At 42.5% G+C, this 23,190-nt stretch overlaps 1 protein-coding gene across 3 annotated transcripts in view; it reads right to left on the bottom strand.

Annotated features, from left to right (window-relative positions):
* UNC80 (unc-80 homolog, NALCN channel complex subunit) overlaps positions 1–20,849 on the bottom strand; it is a gene marked incomplete at both ends in the record, with an annotated part of 125,727 nt that extends 104,878 nt beyond the window's left edge. For all 3 annotated transcript variants that reach the window (XM_079538944.1, XM_079538943.1, XM_079538945.1), the window contains 8 exons: positions 1,980–2,241; positions 6,264–6,403; positions 6,837–6,910; positions 8,759–8,882; positions 11,191–11,489; positions 12,118–12,274; positions 19,515–19,563; positions 20,758–20,849. In XM_079538944.1, the coding sequence (XP_079395070.1) occupies positions 1,980–2,241; positions 6,264–6,403; positions 6,837–6,910; positions 8,759–8,882; positions 11,191–11,489; positions 12,118–12,274; positions 19,515–19,563; positions 20,758–20,849 (1,197 nt within the window). The remainder of the gene's footprint in view (positions 1–1,979; positions 2,242–6,263; positions 6,404–6,836; positions 6,911–8,758; positions 8,883–11,190; positions 11,490–12,117; positions 12,275–19,514; positions 19,564–20,757) is intronic.
* Between the last annotated feature and the right edge of the window lie 2,341 nt (positions 20,850–23,190).

Raw genomic sequence — 23,190 nt, 5'->3', positions numbered from 1 at the left:
AGTCTTCAGCCCTCAGAGCTGTAAAAAAGAATGTAATGAGCTGAAACTTTTGGTGCACGGAGGACTGTTTGACCTCCTCCATCACAGCTGTTCTGCTCAACAAATTGAAAACCCTTTTAAACAGGATTCCAGTTTGATGAAGTACAGTAAAAATACGCAGGACTTATACAGAGGTTACCAAAAGCAATCAAATCTAGCCCTGGAGGGAAGAATGCCCTGGACAGAGTCCTCACATTTGCAGCTAGAAGGTACCCGGTGGAATTGCCAAATGGATTTAACAGAAAAATGTCAGTGAAGAGCAATTGAGTAAAGGAATCTTTTGCAGGAGAAACATCTTGAAAGAGCAAGAAATAGCCAAGTGTGTGAAAGGAGGAAAGTGTTTAAAGAAGAACCAGCAGAATACTAATGCAAGTGCAAGTGCCTGTGGAGGATAATCTCATGCACACTGCTGCTATGTTAAGAACTGACTGCAGTGCTACTGCACTCGTAGCTACCATATTCATGTGCCAAATAACTGGGCTGTTATGGGCAAAGGCAAAAAGACAGTCCACACACGAGAAGAGCGAACCAGATGAACAGAGTAATATCTTCCAGTGTTCTGTTCTATTTAGCTGGCATTCCCTCCAGGAGATTATATTAAAGGAGGATTTTCTGTACATGCACAATTCTATGATATAATCCCTGTGCAAAGGTAGATGAGGTAGATTGAATAATAATTCTAATCACCTGGCCTTTGCAGTCAAGCTTTCACAGGGATGAAATAAGCAACATGTTATAGAAATATACAATGCATATAATACAGTTTAAAGAATACTGCTGAAAACCTGAAAAAGCAAACACGTGACTTCATAAAAGCCATAAGAATGGCTGCAACACCCTGAGACTAAATAAAAATACTAACATTTATATTGTTTATGCTTGTCTTCTGGCTGTACAGGATGTTTCACCCTTTATCATTATGAAATAACAGGTCAGAAACTGCCAGAGTACTGCAAGCATGGATTAAAAAAAAAAAACAAAAACCAACACAACAACAAGAATTAATTCTGAGAGTTTTGAGTCAAAAAAGACATTTGACAGGAACATTACCAGAAGATACAGCCTTTTAGTTGAGATGTGTCATAGAATGGGATTGCAAAAATAGAATCCTGTATCAAATCTTGTAAGAAAGTCCCACTAATTCATCAAGTCAGAATTAGCTGTTAAAAGCCTACACGACAGAAAAAGAATGCACCATCTATAAGTAACACAAATCAACAAGAAGATTAACTGAAACTGCAGCCACATGCCCTTTTCATCCCCACATCAACCATGACCTGTCAAAAAAAAAAAACAACACAAAAAAGCCAACCAAACAAACAAACACAGAACAACTAAGCTATAAGACAAAGATCTTCATTGCATCAAGGTCCGGAACCTGGAGTTCCTTCTCTAGCAAAACAGGGAATAAATCCTGACACCTACTAGGACAGTTTGTCCTTGAGGCTTTGCTAGCAAATATAAAGGCAGAAGTTACGCAAGAAGAATAACGTAATGAGAAGTAACAACATGGAGGGTTCACTGTCTCAGCTTTCAAAAGTCTATTCTGATATTTAACACAAGTGTCTGTCTGAAATGTGCAATACTGTACCAAGCACAAATCCTTGTCTTTTGAAGGGTAACATCAAAGAGAGCTCAGGAAAGGCAGTCTGATTTCTTCTGACAAACTTGTCAGTATATTCCCGCATTAAAAACTAATGTTATCAGCATTCTCCCTAGCTTCATTATCACAAACCAGCTTTCAAGCTTTCAGCAATCACCAGCTCAGACTCTGAATCAGATTCCACCTCCAAACCCCTCATCATTCTCCAGTTCTCCTGAATCAATACACGTCTGACCTCTGGACAGTTTAACCAATACCAGAGCTTTGCTTCTCACAAGCCATCTGCCCACCACTTCCCAGAACACCACACAGGTTTCGTATCAACGCAACCGCTTACCTGAGTTTTGTGGGTATTCACCAGAGAGGGCGCAGCAGCCACCATGGAGCTACTGCGAAGTCTCGGCAGAGGGGTGACCTCGGGCTCAGGAGGTTTCTCGGGCTTTTCCTGTAGCATATGCCTCAGTCTCTGCAGGTAGTACATCAGCGACCACTGCGTGCCCTCCTCAGACCAGTGAGGCTGCAGCAAGCAGCGCAGCACTGCCACATCAAAGTAAGTGGCATAGCGAGATTTCTGGCACGGTGGGATCACCAAAGACACTCTGTTCCAAAAAAATAAGAGAAGACATGTTAGTCGTCAGGCTCCTAAGACCCTTCTTAGACACTGTGTTCTCTGAATAAAGAAAACACAAGGATCATCAGCTGTTCTGTATGTTCAACTGTTCTTAAGGGGTCACCCAATGCCACAAAATTTTCTTTCAGAAGAAGAAACCAGCTCTGTCCTAGCACACATGCTGGTGTGCAAGGTGTCCAAGAGATGCAAGAGCTCTCCTAAGAGCCCTGAAACATAGCCGGTTGCAGAGAGCTATAAGCCATTTGCATTCTCCTGCCATCTGTAGAATACACCAGGATGTGCACACAGCTGTGCCTGCCTGAGCTCGCAGGGATATTTGACACTGACCCTATGGGACTAAGGCCTTGACTGAGGAAAGCATTACTGATGACATATAAATGGATATTTAACTTACAGCTCCCTAGAGGGCTCCCGTGCAAAGTTGTTTTGTGACGGTTTTCTTTTTATTTTGTTTTTTTGTTGTTGTTTTTTTTGGGTTTTTTTGTTTTGTTTTTTGTTTTTGTTTGTTTGTTTTTTAAAAGGTGTTTTCTTGGATGAGGTTGCTTTCTTAAACTGAGTTCTGAAGACAAGCCTTTGGCATCTGTGTGAACTGAATGATTTGGTCAGCTGGACACAGACAACTCAGAAACATCTGCTGTTCTGATACTGCTAATGAGTATTTAGAAACTGTTTACATTCATACACAACAGATCTTAGCAGAGACCAAGCAGACAGGACAGCTAAGCTAATTAACGATTTGGCCTGTTAAACTGATTCTCATACAAGTAAAAGCTACTGTTCTGGACACTCCTTGCCAAGATGCGCTACAGAAAGGGAAAACATTTTACTTTCACTTGGGTTTTCCTACCTTTCAGGTGGTGTCACTTCCTACTGCTGTCTGTGGACTTCAGCACAGTACACACAAACCCAATATGTCTGTGGTAAGCCTCAGAAATTAAGACTCCAGAGATTCCAGATTTCAAAGGGATCATACCATTGTCAGAACCAATCCTACTGCAATTAAAAGTACCCCAACCTTTTTTCCCCATTTCTCTCCCAGCAGAGTACAACTATCCCGACCCACCTTCTGCACAGTCAGCAGCTGCTAAGGGACAATCTGTCAGAAGAGAAGCAGTGAAAGGAACTCAGAAGAATGAGAATCATATGGGAAAAGCTATGAAATGCTGGGGATAGGGCAGGAACTCTGCTGTATTTTATTATATTTATTATTTATGATCTATATTTTTTGGCCATGAAAGTACACAATCTAAACATTTCCACTCAGTGTCTTAGAAACACTCCCCTGTGAACTGAATGATGAACTTTTGTGGATTTTGGATTCTATAAAAATCAGAAACACTTCCATGAATAGTGTCCAGAATCATCTGGGAGCTACAACAAGAACATCAAAGATTTATTTTTAAAGCCATTTACATTATCAGCTCTGCTAAACAACATGTGAACAGCATTGGCAGGGTACTCCTACGTCCATCTGGGTACCACCACATTCAGCAGAGGAGACCAAGGCCACTGTCCAACAAAGCATTAGAGAAGAAGCAACAACACTGACTAGTTGAACTCCTTTAAGAGCTCAAGAGTGGAGCACATGCTTGAAGTGCTTTGCTGTGTCACTGTCCAGTATCACAAATGCACCCTCTGAATCTAAGGTAGGTATAGGACTGGCAAAGGAGAAAGAAGTGTGCAGTTAATGCTGATCGTGCTTGGGATCACATGAACCCTCCCCCAAACTACACATTTGGCAATGGGCAGGTGGCTAGGCTGGGCTTGGAGAAACCTGCATCTAGAACTCAAACCTGCAGGACTTGTTTGCTGCAGCTTCACAAGCAAATGCTGAAGGTAATTGGTGACTGCAGACCAGCCCATCTGTGTGAGCACATGACACTAAACGCAATCTACGGACTCCAAATTTGTCCCTAGCGTCCCTAGCATTCAGGATAAAATGTTCCTAGTTTGATAATTTAAAATGAGTTGTTATTAAAAAGAAAAAAAGAAAAAAACAAAACACAGACACAATGCAACAAAACTGAAACAGGAAGAGGAATGGCATAATAAATGGTAATACAGTATGAAGTTTTTCCAATATACTTGATTTCAAGGCTGCTTTTGCCAGTCAAGATCGTGTCAAACAGATGCACCCATGCAAAAGCATAGCTGGGATACTAAAAAATATAGCAGCAAAGAAAATAAAGGCAGGAAACGTAAAGGATATGTTATTTTTGGTCACTTTGCAGAACCCGGATCAGCATGTGTCTGAACTGTCATCCGTGTTTCCCTGTACGCAGCCTGTAAGCAAACCCAACACACACAGCACAACACAGCCTAGAGCAAGTCATGTTCTCCTTATGAAAGATTAGCCACTGAAATCCTGCAAAGACTACTCCCAAGGCTGTATGCTCAAGGTAGCATCTGGATTAAAGGCTGTGGCTTTAAGTGCTCCAGAGTGTTAAGCTGTGGTCATCTATGAATGGAGAATTTCACTGATTAGAGCAGAGATAATTAGCCAGGGTCAGAGGAACAAGCCATTTTTGTACCTGAGGAACCAGAAACTGAACTCTTTGCTAATTTAGAAGGAAACCCAGTGTTCGTTTTCTCAGTTCTAAGCTAACTGGGACTGCAGGCAAAGCGGACAGGCAGTCCTCCTCCAACCCAGGGCCCAAGGACAAAGAAATACTGCGGCTGTTGGTAAGCAAACTACATTTGTTCCCAGTTGTCTGTTGCATGGCAACCATAGCTCCCTGTGCAGTTTTAACTGATCAATGAGTCCTGCAAATGAGGAGACATAATGACACTCTCTTCAATGCCTCTCTGCAGCTCCATCTCCATAGCAACCACCAAATCCAGCTCGACAAACTGATCACCTGATTCTGTCCTCATAAAAGGCTTTTTTTTTTTTTATGTACAGCTGTGCCTCTCTGAGACACGGTATTCATACACAGAAAGGCAGTTTTATGCCCAACTGCCGTTTTACTGGCTCACACTATTACAAATCAAATAAAGAATCAAAATTGACAGCAGGCTTGATACAGAATCCCAAAGGCAAGTTCCTGATAAGACCAGAGCCATAGAGAACAGCTTTGCCCTTTCCACCAGGGAAATAGCACAGCAACCCCTTTTTTGAGAAATCCGAGTTGTTCCTAGATTACATGCAGAAGCCCACTTCATCCCACATTTCTTCTCTTCCTGTAATGAAGCAAATTCTTAAAACGCTGTTGTTTTGGATCTGACATTTCCTGAAAGTGACAAGCACCAGCACCAACATTTTCATGAGAAGTTAAAAGTGAGATACCTAAATCCAGAGACCTAAAAATATAGCTAGGCTTCCCTTCCTATCCACGCTCCTGAAAACACTGATCAGCTTCATTTATCTTATGGCAGTACTGGGTGTCCAGCATCACAGAAAATTTAGTTCTATCTTTATCTGCCTGAATGTAGAATAGAATAAGTTAGTGTAGCAGTACCATGCTGGAAAACTGCAGCTTCAACTCTGCAGGGCAAAATGGGAGGATGGTTTTATGACTTTGCTTTTTTCTCAGTCTGCTTCTTTTGGTCAGGAGCCATTTAATGGTAGCTGTCTAAGCAACAAGATGCAGAGAAAGAATAATGAAAGCAATGGAGAGAAGCTTGCAAAAACCCTTTGCTGGTAGGAAGTAAAATGTTATCAGAAGGAATCCAGAAAACATACTAGCTGCCTGAGACTGGATCCAGAATTGAACCTGCAGATTATTTGCTAGTTTCTTTAATTATGAGAAGCCAGCACACTAGAAAAGACCAAACAAACTGTCACAACAGGCTAAGTGGAGATTTCTCCAATGAAAGAGGCACTGTGTCACCACTTCGTTCAGCTCCCATAACTGAGATCTGTAGAGTTCAAGACAAACGCCCAGCACCCTCAGAGTTCAGTGACAACAGTCAATTCAAAATGAGAACTACTGCAACCCCAGCCACTGAGTTGTACCAGCCTAACTTCCTGCTCAAACAGTCTGTCTGTACCTGGGATGTGGAGTACCCCTCTCCTGAGAGGTTTGAGAGGAGACGCTTCCTTCCAAGGAATTTCCACGATGGCATGCTGAAACAGTGGGCTTTGCAGGTACAGAATCCGGCAGGGTCGTCTCACAGACCACCTGCAGTCCCTTTGGATAGTTTTAATAAAAAGAAACAGGTAGATAAACACACTGTTCCGTCTTGTGTTAGTTTTCTCACTGCAGTTTGTGCTTAGATGACTACTACTTACACCATAAAAACATGAGAAACTAATCAGGCCTGTAGCTTTACAGTATGAGGAACCGTACAGGCAATGGTCAAGGCAGGGCTGTAACCCAAGAACAGACATAGGATCAGGCTTCTATCCTGTAAGACAGGATACTGCCAAGGAGATCACAACAACTCTATCAATACCCTTTGTTTTCTCTGCAGACAAGTTTGGGAGCCCTCAGGAAAATTGTGACAAACTGTAATTTGTGAACATGGATTACTTCAGTGTAATAAGCACAGCTTAGTCAGCATGCAGTTTCCTCTTCCCTCAACTTCTCACTCAAGTGCATTCAGCCTCAGTACAGAGCTCACCTCTGTATGACCACTGTCCAGATTTGGGGATTCACAAGTCACACTCTGATTGTTGGTAGGAGAACTTCTTTTAGCTGAAAAAATAAAGTGAAATTTCATTTCAGAAATCATCTCTAATATTTAAACGTTACCAACTGAAAGGATTAACTGGGGAAAAAAAAAAATCTAGAAAAAATCAAAAAACAGAGCAGTGTATCTCTTACAGACTTCCTAGCATTAACCATGGGCATTGAAAACAAAAAAAAAACAACAAAAACACATTTATTTTAACTTTCACACCCTTTTTTTTTTTTACTTGTATTTTCAACAACTTAGTTTAATGAAAATCTCATTTCTATAAAAATAAAACCTGAAATCCTATTTTATCATAAGTCCATTTGGCATTAGACTGTGCTCTCCTGTGCATGCTAGTGCACTTTATTTGGGGTCTCTTCCTCCTATTTCCATATATATTCAGCTCTCCTTCTAGGTTACCACTCTCAGAATACATGACGGTTTCTAGTTTGACAAATGTCTTCATTGCAGACAGCGCATGAACCTCATACAGTAAGTTTGATCAGTGATACTGTAGAAGAACAAGGACATCACAAGCACTGTGGATGACAATTCTTGAAATCTTGTCATATTGCAAGATATTCATATGTTACTTGTCTCAGATTGACTCCAAGCAAAACATCATAAAGCCTCAGCACTGGCTTTGTTTTTAATTCCCATTCCAATGAGAATTTAGCAAGTTGAGAATGAAATTTAGCAATGAGAATTAAGCAAGTTTTTTTTTAATCACAATTTGAGACCAGAACACTACAATATTGGAATCCTTGACATAAAGAACCTCATTCTGGTGACTATTTCTATTCAGTTGAAAATATTTTCAAACCGTAACAGAATATTTTTCATGACAGACTTCATTCTTGAAGTTATACCTCAGGGATTTTCTGACTATACCTCAAACCTTTAAAAAAAATAATAACCCAATGGTCAAAGAAAAGTTAGGTCTAATTGTTTACGCTATCTCCAGGGTTGAAATCTTTAGTGAGCTTCATCTTCTGGAATTAAAAAATAGGTAGAGATCATTTCAAATCATTTGAGAGACTTCTTTTCAATTTTAGACCGTCCTAAAGGCCTGCAGAGCCTTTAGAACGAAATACAATATCCCAAGTGATTTATTACATTTGGGAAATGTAATTTGGCTGACTACATATTCACTACTGCAAAAATTATTAATTAGTGCTTTTCAGAACTTGCAAGCAATGCCACAGTAATACACCCAGCACAGTCACAATTCACTGGTTTGTTCAAATTATACAAAACTATTATCTCAACTACAACAGTAAAAAAGCACTTTTATAACCAAGCCAGACACAGAGGCTTGGAAGCCTAAGCACCCCATTCCAGTCTCATTACGGCTGAGTTACAAAAGAGGAGCAACTCTCCCAGTACACAAAAGTGAATCTGCAACCTAAGCCTGCCTTGGAGCCTCTTGAAACTACTCTCTTTAGTTTCATAACATGGTGAAACCCAAGATTTCAGAAAGTAAGAGAACATAGACTGCTGTGTGCTCTTCAGTTTTAATACGTTCAGTGCCAGCCTGGGGTAAACCTTCCTCTGTTGGACTGCTGCTGGATACAGTCTTTACTCTTCTTAGCAACTAAGGAAGACATGGTGAAACAGAGATTTGAAGCTGACAGAAAGCGATAACTTTACTGAGAGTTTCTCATTTCTTATGTGCGATTCCTCTCTCACCTCTTAATTAAATATTACGCAAACAATACTTGATTCCAAAGGGAAGCAGCCTGAAACTACTCTCGAAAGCTTGACTAGCTCCTGCAGTATCAGCATATTCCTCAAACACCATGGCTACAGAATGTAACTTAGCATCAACCAAAAGAAAGTTTTCCCATCTGTACAGCAAAGTCACAGACCTGTAACAATGTTCCTGATTGGTTTTACAAGGGCATTGAAGGCAGACACTTCAGGTTGCCTGTGTTCCCACATAGGCTGCCAAATAACAAGGCCACTAGCCAATCGAAACGTCAGGTCAGATTCCTAAAAAGACAAACAGAGGTTCAGTCACAATAGCTCACATGAACGCTGTCTTCAGTTTAAAGGGATTGTCCTTTCTCTGAAGCACAGATCTTATGCAAAATAAATGTCACTACATGCCATTCTGTGGTGGTATACATTAACTCAGTGGCTGCTGAAGCCACTCAGCGGAAACTAATACATTTCAAGCACAGGTTTGAAAATACAACGGGGAAAATTCATAGAATCACAGAATGGCCGGGGTTGAGAAGGAGCACAGTGCTCATCCAGCTCCAACCCCCTGCTGTGTGCAGGTCGCCAACCAGCAGACCAGGCTGCCCAGAGCCACATCCAGCCTGGCCTTGAGTGCCTGCAGGGATGGGGCATCCACAGCCTCCTTGGGCAACCTGTTCCAGTGCCTCACCAACCTCTGTGTGAAAAACTTCCTCCTCATATCCAACCTAAACCTCCCCTGTCTCACTTTAAAACCATTCCCCCCCCTTGTCCTATCACTATCCACTCTTGTAAACAGCTGTTCCCCCTCCTGTTTATACACTTCCTTCGAGTATTGGGAGGCCACAATGAGGTCTCCCCGGAGCTGTCATTTCCGAGCAAAAAAAAATCCCAGATCCCTCAACCTCTCACCATAGGAGAAAACAAAATTTTCAATTCAAAAATATACAAAAGCTTTTTCCAAGTTAAATTTTCATACTAGTTAGTGAACTCTTTTTTTTTTTTTCAAGTACCTTTAGCTATAAGAGGAAAGGCCATTTTTATGTCAAGAGCCTCAGCATCCCATCTAACCACATATAACTTCATATTTAGTACTCAATCTCATCATAACCTTTGCATTTGTATCTCTGAACTGCTCCAAAAAGGATAATAAATATTAAAACACCGATTAGAAATTGAGGTAACATTAAATGTATCAAATTATTATGAGATAGTAGCATACAATGATGTTGTTATCAAATAGTAAGACTGTTACTACTTGAGATCTGTCTCTAGAGACGTTGGAACTACTAGCACTTGTGCCAACATCACTTTACATAAGCAAGGAGTTGAAATTACAAAAGGATCAAGGCGCACTTAGCTCGACAGAAGTCAGATCTACCTTAGAAGTCAACAGTGAAGTCCAACTATCCCTACAAGCCACACACAGACACCGCTCATCGCAGAATAATTACAGCTGCACCGCTGTCTTCTGCTGACTTAACTTCACATGCCTCACAGGCTTAAATCCGTGATGCAGATAGGTCAAAGAATGGCAAGAGCTGGCTGCTCACCACTCCCCCATCCTTTCATTCCCGATTCTTTTTTAGTCCCACCTCTTAATGGTGAACTTACAAGCCTTGTTATAAATTGCTTGTTGTTTTTAACTGTGTTTTATTTTTTTCCCAAAGGAGCACCATGCAAAATGTTTGGAAGTGCCAGCAGTAATGTACTGCATTTTTATTTTGCACTGCCAGCTCTAGGTAATCTGCAAACACTTTTAACTACAGTTGTTAAATTACAGGATTACACTTCACCTGCCACAAGTCTCATTTAAGAATGCATTGCTAAATGCACAAACTCCCTCAGAAGTCAGGAAATCCCATCATTTAGGTCTTCTTATGCAAATGTACCATGCTTCTTGAGCACATGCACTATTTTAGTTATCAGATCATGTTCCTCCCTGAGACTTGTACCTCTGTGAACAGAGGGGACAATACTGACTTAGCATGCCAGTTTAGTGCCTCATTTACCCCATCTTTTTTTATTTGATGCACTCGGCATAAAACCAACTGAGGGACTTGGCAGACAAGAAGTCTTGCAGCCTGCTCCTAACTTCAGAACAAAGGAATAAATTGCCTCTGCCACTTCCATGCTTATACCACTAAAAAGCAATCCTGGTCATCAGCATCAAGATGATTAGTAATGACAACAATGAACCTCAGCAGCAGCTCCACAGTGGAATCTCTGAAAAGCTAGCAAGGCCCTTGTGAGCAACAGCTGAGTCATAGGAGCACATTAAAGCTTGCATTAAAATCTTTTCTGCAGAATTCATATGGGCCATAGATCTTTGACATTCCTACGGTATGGAAATGCCTCACTTCAGATTCATTTGCTTTTGTACATGCATGCATGGTAGAGTGACTGTTCATGCTGCTGGAAGGATTCCCCCCTGATGTCAGTGGTGCTGTACCAGCACGATAAAACATCTATAGTGGTCAACCGGTGTGCACTGCAGACTGAATTAAATTTAAGACTCAAAAAATCAGAGGCAGAATCATTCTTTCTTTGCTCAGTGCTATCTCCCTCCACACAAGCACTCTGTTGGCATCCCACTTACTTTAATCCTGTGAACAAGAGGAGCAAAGAGGAACACAAAGAGCTCCACAGTGGCCATGGAGTTCTGGAAGAATTTCCTTCTGTTGTTCTCCTCCTCATCATTCGTGGTGCTGGGACGGGGATGTCCCGGTGATCCTTGGTTTTCAGCCTGGTGGATAAAGGCACTACTGCTCCCTCCCCAGCTAGAACCTCTGTCTCCTCCAAATCGGTCATTGCTGCAGTCCTGAGGGGCCTCTAGCAGCATCCAGTGAAGAGTGTGAAGAAGCTTTGTTTCAGCAACTCCGAGTTTGTCCTGATGACCTGGAAGGGAAAAACACATCACAGTATCGCACAGGCTTTCCATTAAATGGAACTGTTGAGAATTTCAGAACCACACAGGAAACCGGGCATCCAACCTCACAATGAGAGCTTGAAAATTCAATTCTACCATTAAACAGAATTACGTTTCGTAATATTTGAAACCTCCTAATTTACAAGTCTCATTTATTTCACAGCGTCTGCAGTTTGACTGAAATGTCAGTAGCAGAGACAGTGACTGCATGCTAGCTTGAAAGCCTTGTCTGTTTGACCCCATTGAACAGGACAAAAACGTAAGCAAGCACTGTGAGGTTTTTGTTAAAACTAAGCTCTTGTGTACCTGGAAAATGACTAGCAAAACATCAATGAACTATTTTGACTCTTCAGCTCATGATTTCTAAAGCTAGCAGACCACCGACCTCACAGGGAAAGCTCTCCCAGTTATAAATGAGAATTTCTCTCTCTCCTCTGTTATAAATGAGAACAGATCACGAAATGAAATGCACAGAATGAACTGGAACTCCTAGTTAGAATCCTAGATATAGGATATGTTGTGTGGCAGGCTGAGCATCAATCTCATGTTTTGATTTATGTTTTGCTAGTGGAAAAACAAACTCACATGAGCACTAACCTAGCTTGTTTCGGTTGGAGAGCAATGTTGCAGTGCAGTGTAGCACATGTGGGAGCGCAGCCTGGACAAGTTCCCAGCGAGAAATGCTCTGGATGGCTTCAGAGAGAGCTGGAGAAAGGCCATGAAGCTTGTTCTCTACTAAAACTCTTTCAAAAGACTGCAATTGAGAGAAAAAGAAAAAGAAAACACTAAAGCTTCCCGCACATGCTGTCTATGACATACACCGTTCTCTTTAAAACCTATAAGTTTTCATTACACAGTTATATTGTAAGTTAGAATATTTTCCATGTAAAATACAGCCAGTAGCTAAAGCTCACTATATACATGGACATACTCAGCTAGGAAATGAATGGGCCACTCTATACAACAATAAAATATACATAAAACTCAATATAATAATGAAAAAGAATAAAAGCAAACGTTATGCATAAGTAAGTACCAACATCAAACCAGACTTACGCCTGTGCTTGGTATTAATCTAGCATGCCAGTGATCCTGTAGGGAGTAACAGGATCTAATGAAGCCTATGTTTGTGGAGCTGAGGGCTGGTTATACTATTCTCTCTCACACACACGTGCTCTTTCAGTTTAGTGTAACATAAAGGGCAATCCGTTAAAGGTATATGTGCCTCAGGAATTGTTTTCACACCCTGCCACAAAAAATAGCATATAAACATTTTCAGTGAGCCATGATGTAGTGGTTTTATAAATGCTTAAAAGAGCTGATGGCTGCAGCAAGTTCATTATTTCCAGCTCAAGCAATACAAAATAAGATGATCTGCCTCTGAAATCCCCCGGGAAGTTCTTTATTGTTAGTTACTCCAACTATTTCAATAAGCTCTTCCTCTGACCAGATACAAAGATCTCATTACAGGTCACAAAAGCAGTTATACTCCTTCACTGAAGTTCCTAAAGCTAAGAAATACATTACTGGTAATGCACGCCCTTGCCATAGACTAGCTTAGCCTCCTGGCTACCTATTTGTTCACAAGCTGTTCCACCAATTTCATCAGACTCCTGGCAAACAAGTAACTACTGGCATTCATGACCTAAAGGGTGTTTCAAATGCCCTCACTCCAGATTCATAAAGCTTATCCTTCAACACTAGTCACAACAATTTCTCCTGCAAAAGTGCAGCAGCAATAGGAATAGACTTAATTACAGAAAAAGAAAAGCTAAACGGGCAGCAATACTGAACTATCTCTTCTAAATGACCAGCTACTCCAATGCACAGCATGATAACCAGTGGTAATGTGCACTCTTCTGCATAATCCAGCAGCTTGAAAGCCAGTGTGCGCTTGTCCTCTCAGGTTGCATCCCCATGTGCTGAGAGGCAGGATGTGGCAGCGCGTGCACAGAGCCACACCATCGTGGGAATACAGCACCCCCACCACAGCTGGCTCTGCTTTAGACAGCATGGAGGCAGAAAAATGCACATCTATCTGTACTATGACTGAAGCTCCCCATTAGCTCCAAGAACAGAGTAAGAGAAGGGGAGACAGTGTGATTTGTAGAAAAATATACATCTATATTTATTACTGAGTGGGCTTATAGAAAACTAAGCCTGTAGTTACACAAATTGAACATGAGGAAATACAAGAAATAGCAGAGCTGCCAGCAAATGTAACTCCAAGGAAAGTCGCTCTGCTCACCTATTAGAAATCCTCAGTTTCTGAGCTCATTGTGGAGCAACAGCAGAAATTGCAGAGTGTTAGTTAAAATATGTGGATATATGGATGAAACTAATTAGTCAGAAATAATGGGCTATGGATTAGGTTGTCAGCAGCATGCACGTGGCCGGGAAACGTGGCTACCATGGGAAGACCCAAATCATTCTTACAGTCAGAGATCACTTTTAGTCAGAGATCTGTTGCATGTCATGCTGCCTATGATGGAAAACACTCAGTTATTCCTCCCAGTACAGGAACACAAGCAGTAGCATTACAGGAGCCTTGGCTCCTTCAGCAGCACACCCAAGAGAATGCTATGAAGTCCATCGAGACGAGAGGATGGCAAATGTTTAGAAAGCCTGGGGTGGGGGGAGCCAGGTGCTCATTTTTACAGCCTGGGGATACTGCCAAAAATGGAACTACATCATTAAACCATAGAAGAAATGCATCACAAGTGCATTAGGACAGAGGTATAGAAATATCCCAAGTCGGGATTACTTAACCAACAGGGAAACAAAGTGGCAAACTAAGTAAGATAAAGTGAGTCTCTAACACAAGGTCATTATCAAAACAGAGCCTGAAAAGGCCACAAAAAATACAGTATGTTTTTTGTCACAAGGAGTCAGTGCGTCACCCCTCATTCCTTACCCCTTGCTGCAGTCACATGGTCCCACCTCTTTCTTATGTCAGTTCTGGGGCACACTGAGTGGAGTCAAGCCTCTATACAGGCCAAAATGAAGTTCAGCACGGAAAGAAGCATTTTCTACCAGGCCAGCAAGCTGAATTAGCTCACTGGAAGGCCTGTCAAGCATCTAATAAGGCTTAGCTAAAGAAATTATTTTTCTTGCCACCAGATAAAGGGTACAGTAATGTTATGGACATCTGGAGTTGCAGTCTCAGCACTGCCAGTAAGCTAAGAAGAAGCTAACTATGTTTTTGCAGCAGCTAGTCCCTGACTGCAACAGACCGTGTGTCAAAGGAGGATCAAGAACACCAGCCAAAGTGACAGGCAGTGTCTTGGCTAAAAAAAAGGCAGTCCTCTTCTGGAAACATCTGTATGTGTGGCCACAAATACGCATATTTCCACTTACGTATACATATGTAAGATATTATTCTGTTAACATCAGTGTCTCCAAGTTTGCTGGGGACACAGATGGATGATGAACTTATTCAAGTTCAGGCAAGTCCTGGGCAAGGGTTGTGAAATCCATTGCCTGGAGAACTTTGATGAACAAGTCCTGAGCAAGGGTTGTGAAATCTTTTTCTGGGGGACACAGATGGACAAGGAGAGAGAAATGAGCTAAATAGCTGTGAAGTGCTCTTTTGTGTGGACTTATCTCAGGATGATGGCCATCTCAGGGGGTACTCAGTGACTCTTGCTCAAGACCCTTCCTCATCACATAGACAGGAAAACAAGGAGAATAAAAGGGGAATCGAAAACCAAGAGGATAAGTTTTCTGGCAACAGATTCCTCATGAAGAAGAACAGAGGATTTCTGATCACAGATTCCTCATGAAGTGATGCCTGCATGCTGAAGGAGAAGAGGAGGTATCTGACATCAGATTCCTCACACTGCGGAATTCCCGCATGCTGACGACCTCTCCTGGGCCTGCTGCCTGAGAGCTGCTGCTTCCTCCCGGATTGGCTCTGCGACTGCCTCCTGCTACCTGCTTGCTGCCCAAGGTTGCCATGCTGCTGCTTTCCACCCCTCTCCCCCCTCTCCCCCCCCCGCTTCTGCCTCTGACCTTCACAGGTCATGCAGCAGGATGCTGCTGGATCCTGGTGGTGACTATCCCTGCTTTACGCAATTGTTGCTTCTTTTCCATCTTTGCTATCGCCCTTCTTCCTTTCCCCGTATCCCTGATCAGGTTTGTAATAAACTGGTTGGACCAACATATGAACCATCGTTTCTTAATCTCGTGCCAGGTAAGCAGATATTACAAGAACCTCATCTCCCTCCTATAAATTGGAGTGAGACAACATATTAGCCTGGTGATGCCACCTGTTTTCACAGGGAATAGGGGTCAGTCTTGTTTGGCTGCCTTCCCACTGCTGCTGTTCTGCTTTTACTCTCTTCTCCAACAGAGAAATAAAGGGGCTGTCAAATACCTTGTGAGCAGGATGAGCCTGCGTGTCACTTTCCTGTTGGACAGGGAACAGATAGAAGCCTGAAGGCATATGGAATAGAGCAGCTTCTGGCTGGTCTTTGCCATGGTTTCCCATACACCTTGCTCAAGTCACATGAGCCAACCCCTGCTCTAAGGCCAGAGGAGCCATACCTGCAGCAGACTGCATAAGGCACCTCCTAGTTTCATTCTCTCAGGTGAGCTAGATTCCTCCTGAATTGTTCATCCAAAGCTTGGGCTGCATCACAGTAGAAAGCAGAAAACTTGTACAGGTGTCACTTCAGACTGACTAGAGATAACTTGAAATGCAGGCAAACAGTATTATCAACCTAGAAAGGTCCTCCAAGCAAACAAGTAGATAAAAAATTGAATGTAGGAGATCAGAGAACAAGAGAGTCAGGTTGTGTTGTTTATGAATTCAATACCATTATAAAATCAGCAAAAGAACAATTAAACACAGTACAAACTGTGTTTTGTAAAGCAAAATCCTGTGCTTCATTGTTAGTGAAGCACAGATGCCGACTACTTTATTGACAGAAAATTCCTGTGTTCAAAGACTCAGTCTTTCACAACCATTCCTACTGTTTTTTTGTGTTTTTTTTTTTAAATGTTGTTCCGCATCTATCCTTTAATCATTTGTGACAACAGAAACGTATCACTATTTGCAAAAACACGGGGAAAAAGAAAAATATTTTAAAAGAAACTCGGAAGTTGCAAGATCCTCCAGAACACATCTGGGTTCTCCCATCGTGTCCCAATTTCAGGCAGCATTGAGTTAATTTTCTGTCTCTTAGCTGGTATGGCACTATGTTTTGCATTTAGGATGAGAATAATGTTGGATTACATTGGTGTATTATCAAAATGAAAAAACTCAAAATATATCCCCTATAACCTCTTACCCTCACCTCCAAAAAACACAGTAGTTCTGTATATCACTCACATACACTCCCTTTGAGGTCACTTACAGCTTTGAGTCAGACAATCAGGGCAGAGGGAGGAACTTCAGAAAGAAGAGAAGGAAGAATATTTAATCCATATGGAGATACAAGGGCATTTAGACAGTGTAAAACAATGGGGGGGGTGGGGGGAGGGGGAAGGCACGGGCAGAATAAGATCATTTATCTCCACATTTAAGGCTAGTGTTTATAAACTAATTGAAGTCAGTGAGATTGTTTAGATAGGAAGAACAGAACTTTTTTCACAAGTATTAAAAATTAGGAACTGTACAGCAAAGCTCAAAAACCCAACACAAACAGCTCTTTCAGACCAGATCCTGTAATGACTGAATCCAGACCTCCAGCATCTGCTTCCTCAATGCATAATATGCAGCAAAATCTAGTGCAGCTAGTTTATAGCCAAGAATAATGACAGAATGCATATGACAACGCTGCCCTGCGGCGTCAGGCAGTTAACGGCCCATAGACATGCCTTGAACAACTCTGGCAAGAGAATTTAAAGACGACGGATCGCACATCAGGTGCACCACATTTCTAGACATGCTAGCCAATAAACAGTTTTAGATAACCAGCCTGATGTTTCAGAAGATACGCCAACTACCTGTCAAGCTCCAGATATCTTCTATCTCACTCATGCATGCACCACTCTGCTATCCTGCTGGATTACATGAAAGGTGTTGATGTGGGCAAGCATCCCTGTACGCTGCCAGGGATAGGAAACCAAAGAGCAAATAAAAGTGGCAAATGCAACAGCTCAGGCTGCATCTCATTATTTCTGCAAAACTGAGCCCCACCTTTGGTAACTTTCTAGCCTTATTTAGTGATTGTGTTAAGAAATGGAGAAGAATCAAATTCTCCTTTATATAAGCAGCCGAAGCAGATTAGGCCTTCATCAAAACTAGTTCAAGTTGCAGACAAAGGATTTTGATGCAAGAGCTGTGCATATTTTTTAAAAGGCCTCTAAATACCGATACAGTCTCTGTGCATTCACCGTAAACATATTTCTTTATTCTCCCTGTCTCCTGAGACACTAAACTCCCCCAACACTTGGGGCTTCTAAAAAATCATGGCACCACGACCCTTGGGCCCCATTATGCAATTGGTTTTAAACAAAGATGTTCAATTCATCCATGCCCAAGCTGTGACTCTTTTAGCTCCAAAGCTTTTTGCCAGGAGTACAGCATGTAAGTTTATAAACGTGCTGGCACAAAATCCAGGCTGGGTACTCCAAGGTATGCACTGAAGCAAGTCCCCTGACCTGCAGGGAAAGCATGGTTTGATTGTCCTGGTACTAGCTGTACCCCAAAACACTTCAGGACCACCCGCAAGCCCAAAGACCACCTCTCTCTGAGCATTTTTTCAGAGGTCCTTTTCATTCAGCTGAAACATGCAACCTACATTCTCTTGCTGTTTTTTACACTTAATGAATTCTGGTGCTTATAAAAGAAACAGGATTAGGAAGCAACCTGAGGGACAGAACAGCTGCTCTCCATAGCACAGCATGAAGACCAACAAGTCACAGACAGACCGACACATCAGTGTAGAAGAGAGAAGGAAGTTCTGTCGCTCTACCCAACAGTAACAGAGAACATTAACTCACTGGTGGAGCTGTAATCTCAAATGAGAGGTTCATCAAGGCACAGCTCTTGCACACTTCTGAGACTCCTACAATGATGTAAGGCAACAAGCTCCTCTTCATATCCTCTGAGTTGTAACTGGTATAGACCAGCAATGACGCTTTGAGCTTAGTGTACCAGAACTGCTACGCATTTCACCCAGCAACACAGTAAGACAAAAGTCCTCTGTCAGTAGTTGGTATCTAGGAATAACCCTGAAAAATTTATGGATTCCCTAGAAAAATTCAGTCAGCAATAGCAAAAGGCTTCTCCAGTTTAATGTCTTCTGAGAAGGAAGTCAGAAAATTGCTGCAGAGAGACCTAAGTACTTTAAACTATTAAGATACATGTCCAGACCGCATTTTTCCAGTCTGTCAGGTTTGGCTGCAACTGCTTAATGTACTTTAAGTCAACCAAAGATAAGCAACAGCTGAAGAAATTGTGCAGCTCCCTAGATAACCATCTTACTTGAATTTGCTGCATGTCTTCCCTTTCTCTCTTCACATGTTTGATTGAGGTTTTATACTAAACATAGCTAGAAATAAGGATTATCAGCATCTGCATAATAATCCCTTCAATTACGCTAAGATATGGTCCTCTCTCTTGAATGGAGGATGCATTTTCATTTTGCACAATGGGAGAAAGTGTTTTTAAAATTTGCTGTTAGCAACTTTTAGATTTTTAGTATTTCAACTCCAATAATCACAAACTGAAATGACACGAATTTCACCCAAAAGCCCACACACCCATGACAAACTGCAAGATTAGACCCAGATTGTCTAAGCTCAGCCTGCCTTCACTGCACTTCACTCTATCAGTTCAACTACTAACATTAAATACATACATCATGACTAAAGGTTTTCTAAATTCTCTAGGTGGGAAAGGATTTCAAATCCTTCAAGTGATAAAAGGACAAAATTAAGCTAAATGGTGTCTCCTGTGAGCTGAAAGGCTTGCTGACCAACCGCCGTGGCCAGGTCAAGCTGCATTAAAGGTTAGTTACCCATAAGAGTTGAAAACAGGTACATACCACACAGGAAGCTTCATATTGTTTCCCCAGTTTAGGTCTTAAAAATGCACTGAAGGAAAAAAAGAAAACAGTATTAGAGGCCCAGCACTTCAAGCAGGAGTTCTGCTCAGTTACTTTATCGTGTCAAAAGATGAACAAAATACTGAAAACTTTGTAATATAGAGGAAGATGAAGCCACAAGAATGCCCTAATACCTGTTGATGACATCTGCCAAGTGCTATAAACTTTCAGGACCTCTCTTGAGGGTGGATTAAACCTTCCATTAGACAGTTTTCAGCCATTTTACCTCACTGAAAGATTTTCACAATGTTCTACTTAACACATTAAATATTACTGAACTTTGCCCTGCGTGTATGTTAAGCTAGGGAATAACTTCTCAGTTTTGTATCGTTTTCCTCCACAATCACTGATTTGGAAGGCCCGTGATGAAAAGCAGGCCTTCATCCTGTAGCTAGAGTACACATACCCTCTGCTGTCATTTCCCTCCGGAAAAGAATTGGTTTCACACTTAAAAACGAAAAAAAAGGAAAAAAAAACAACAACCCCCACACATAAATCAGGTCACATTATTACATATCATTTCTTGAAGGATGAAACTGTGGGATAATGGGATTTTGTGGCTGAGATCTTAAATTAGAGCCACAACCTTCAAACCTTCCACCCTCTCCCACAGCCCCCGTGATGTTTTCATTTTAGAATTCCTGCAAGACAGGAAACAGACAGCATTCACAAGGAACACAAAGCCCTTACTGTACATTCAGCCTGCCCCTCACACATCATTTCTCTCCAATCCAATGAAACAGAGTGAGACTTAGACGTATCTGTTTGCATGCTGACCTCTCAACACATAGATTACACTTCCAGAATAGCTGCAAAAACAGATACAGGCAGAACTGCAAGTCCAGTGCAGCACCAGGGGACATTGATTCTAGCAGCTGAGCTCCAGAAGTCCTCTTAAAGCAGGGAGAAAGAGAGCAGCAAGGAGGGGTGAGGTGCACACACATACACATGGATATTTTGAAGTCAAATTAAGAAGCTTTCTGGGACTGCCCCTGTCCTTCCCCCATCCCTAGTACATACACACAGATTGTACTGCACAGAGTGCAAAAAAGAACAGCTTGTTTCACGCCTTCATATTGCAGCTGCAGTAACTGCTTCCCACCCAGCGCTGGGCAGCAGCTGGACTGCCTGCCTCCCCCCCCACCACCCTGTTGCAGCTGTATGCTAAGCATGCTGCTCTCACCTGGTTTGCCTCCATAAGAAGGTCTGGATGGGCAGAGGGATACCACGGCCGCTCTCCTGCTCCTGGCCCTCTGAGCTTTTCCTTTTCACCATGATGCTGACGACAGCTGCTTCTACGAGCCAGTCTTTGCAGACATATCAGTCGGTGTCTCCCATAGCTGCCTCTCGGCTTTCCATAACTCTTTATCCCCTTCCCTTCATTCCTTACAGCTCCCCCCCTCCTTGCACCTCCTCCAGCCTCGGTGGTGCAAAATGGCTGCAGGAGGCAGGGAGGAAATTAGGGGAGCGAAGATGTCCGCGTCCCTCCGCTTCCTCCCTGCCTTCAGCACCTCCCTCTGTGGACAGCTCCGGCTCCGCGAGCCGCGCCGGCAGGCGGTGACAGGGGAGGGCGGGGAGGGGGGACGCCAGGCGGGCCCGCCCCGCCCAACGTCCCGTGGCGAGGTCGGGCGCTAAGCCCCCTCCCGCAGCCCCCCGCCACCTCGCCCGGCCTAGGACGGGCAAGCTGGGGGACCCGACGTGCAGCTGGGAATGCCCAAGGCAGCCGGTCGGGTCAGCAAAGCGTCTCTCGCGCTTCCTCCTGCCCCGACGGAACGAGGGCTTGGCGCTGCTGAGCTCCTGCGTCTCTGAAGGCCAAGCTGTCCTCCATCTACCCAGGCAGGAGACCCCCAAGCATATAAGGAGGCTGTTGCAAGGGCAGGTACCTGTGCATCTGCAAAACGGGAAGAGCAGTAAGGCTGCTCAGAAACAAATAACATGAAATGTATTGCTTGTGTAAGAAATTCTGGCAATTTTAAAGAAAGGTGTTCCAACAATCCAAAGCTGTATTTCTGATGGTCTTTCAATTCTCCTATTCAATACAAGGCACTTAAAGACTCACTGAGGCCATTCCTTCCTTGAACAGGAGCTGAGCTGATCAGCCCCCCCTATTCTGCTCCTTATAGGTGCTTGGAGGAGCAATCACTGAAAACCCAGAGCCACTCCTACTGGAGATGAAGGTTTTTCGTAGTGCCCAAGCCAGCACTCCCTTGCTGTGAATTCAGCTGCTTCTGCTCTCTGCTCATGTAGAGCATAACCCCACATGCTCCATACTAGGCTAAAACCCTCCTCTTGCACAAAAGTGGTATTCAGACAGTCGTTGGGAAGGTAATCTGTTGAATAGAGTGTAAACATGTTTACAGCAAAAATGTTTTACAGAGAGGGTTTTAGTTTTCTTCCTTTTTTTTTTTTATTTTTTTAAAGCACTAACTTTTTCTGCTGATGCACAGGAATAAGGTCTTTCTTGCTCAGACAGTAAGGTTTTATTTTCTAATTTTCTGTCCCTCAAGTTATATCGGAAATAAGACAGATGTGATGTCTAAAATGTGCCAAGATCTGAGAAAAGCTGGCTAAAAGATATCGCTTCTAAAGAAGTACTGAGCAAGTTCCCCATTCTCAATATATCCAGATATATTAAAACTGATTATAAAAAGTTAATTTGAGCTTTTAATTACGAACAGAATGCCTCTTGACAGCCAAAAGTGAAACAACAATGCAGTAACAATAAGTGTGCTTTTAAAAACTAGCTTTTTCCAGTCCTGTAACATATTATGAAATTATTGAATAAAGCATAAGGAATGAGAATCACTCTTTCAAAGAACAGTATGTTCTTTGAAGAACAAAGAAATGACAACAAGGGAAGTTTTAATGACATTTGCAATTATGTAAGTATGGTATTACCTTATTTACGCCTTTCCTGCACACCCAGAAACTCGTGCTGTCACACCAGCATCAGCAAGCTGAGCTCCAGACACAGCTGGGAGGGGACAGCAGAGCCAGAGCCAGGCACAGCTCAGCTCTGCACTGAGAACAGCCCAGCTCATGTATGGCCACTGCTCAGGAAGCAAAAAGGGCCAAACTTGGCCAGATGCAGATCTGTGTTACTTTGCATCTGTAGCTAACACAAATAAATGTATAAAGTATCAGTTACTACAACTTACACAAGAACCAAAAAAGGTGTTCTCCAAGTATGTTGTTTGCAGCACAATAAACTTTAATGGCTTCCTACTACAAGGGATACATCAGAGAGCCAAGTGTCTACCCTGGTGATAAAAACAAAAGGAAACTAAAAAGAAGGTTAATCCAATAGATACTTCCCAAATGTAAGCTGGCGCAGCTAGCTGAAACATCCACTGTGCTCCAGCTCAATGGAAACAACCTACTGTGGTGCCACCTGCAGTGCTAGCCAAACCTGCATTTTGAGTGCAGACCACTGCTCTCCAACAACAGACTGCCAGAAGACACCTCAACACCTCCCCCTGTACTGAGATCCGCAGTGACAGGACTTTCTGCACACTGACAAAAAATAGAGAATGAAGAAGATACCAACAGCTACAAAAACACACAGTTCCAAAAGTGCAGATTCTCCAATTTCACCAAGCTATGACCAGCACTAAAC

Source organism: Tetrao urogallus (genome assembly GCF_951394365.1).
Source record: "Tetrao urogallus genome assembly, chromosome: 8".
NCBI lineage: Eukaryota > Metazoa > Chordata > Aves > Galliformes > Phasianidae > Tetrao > Tetrao urogallus.
This window is presented reverse-complemented; position numbering and strand designations above follow the sequence as displayed.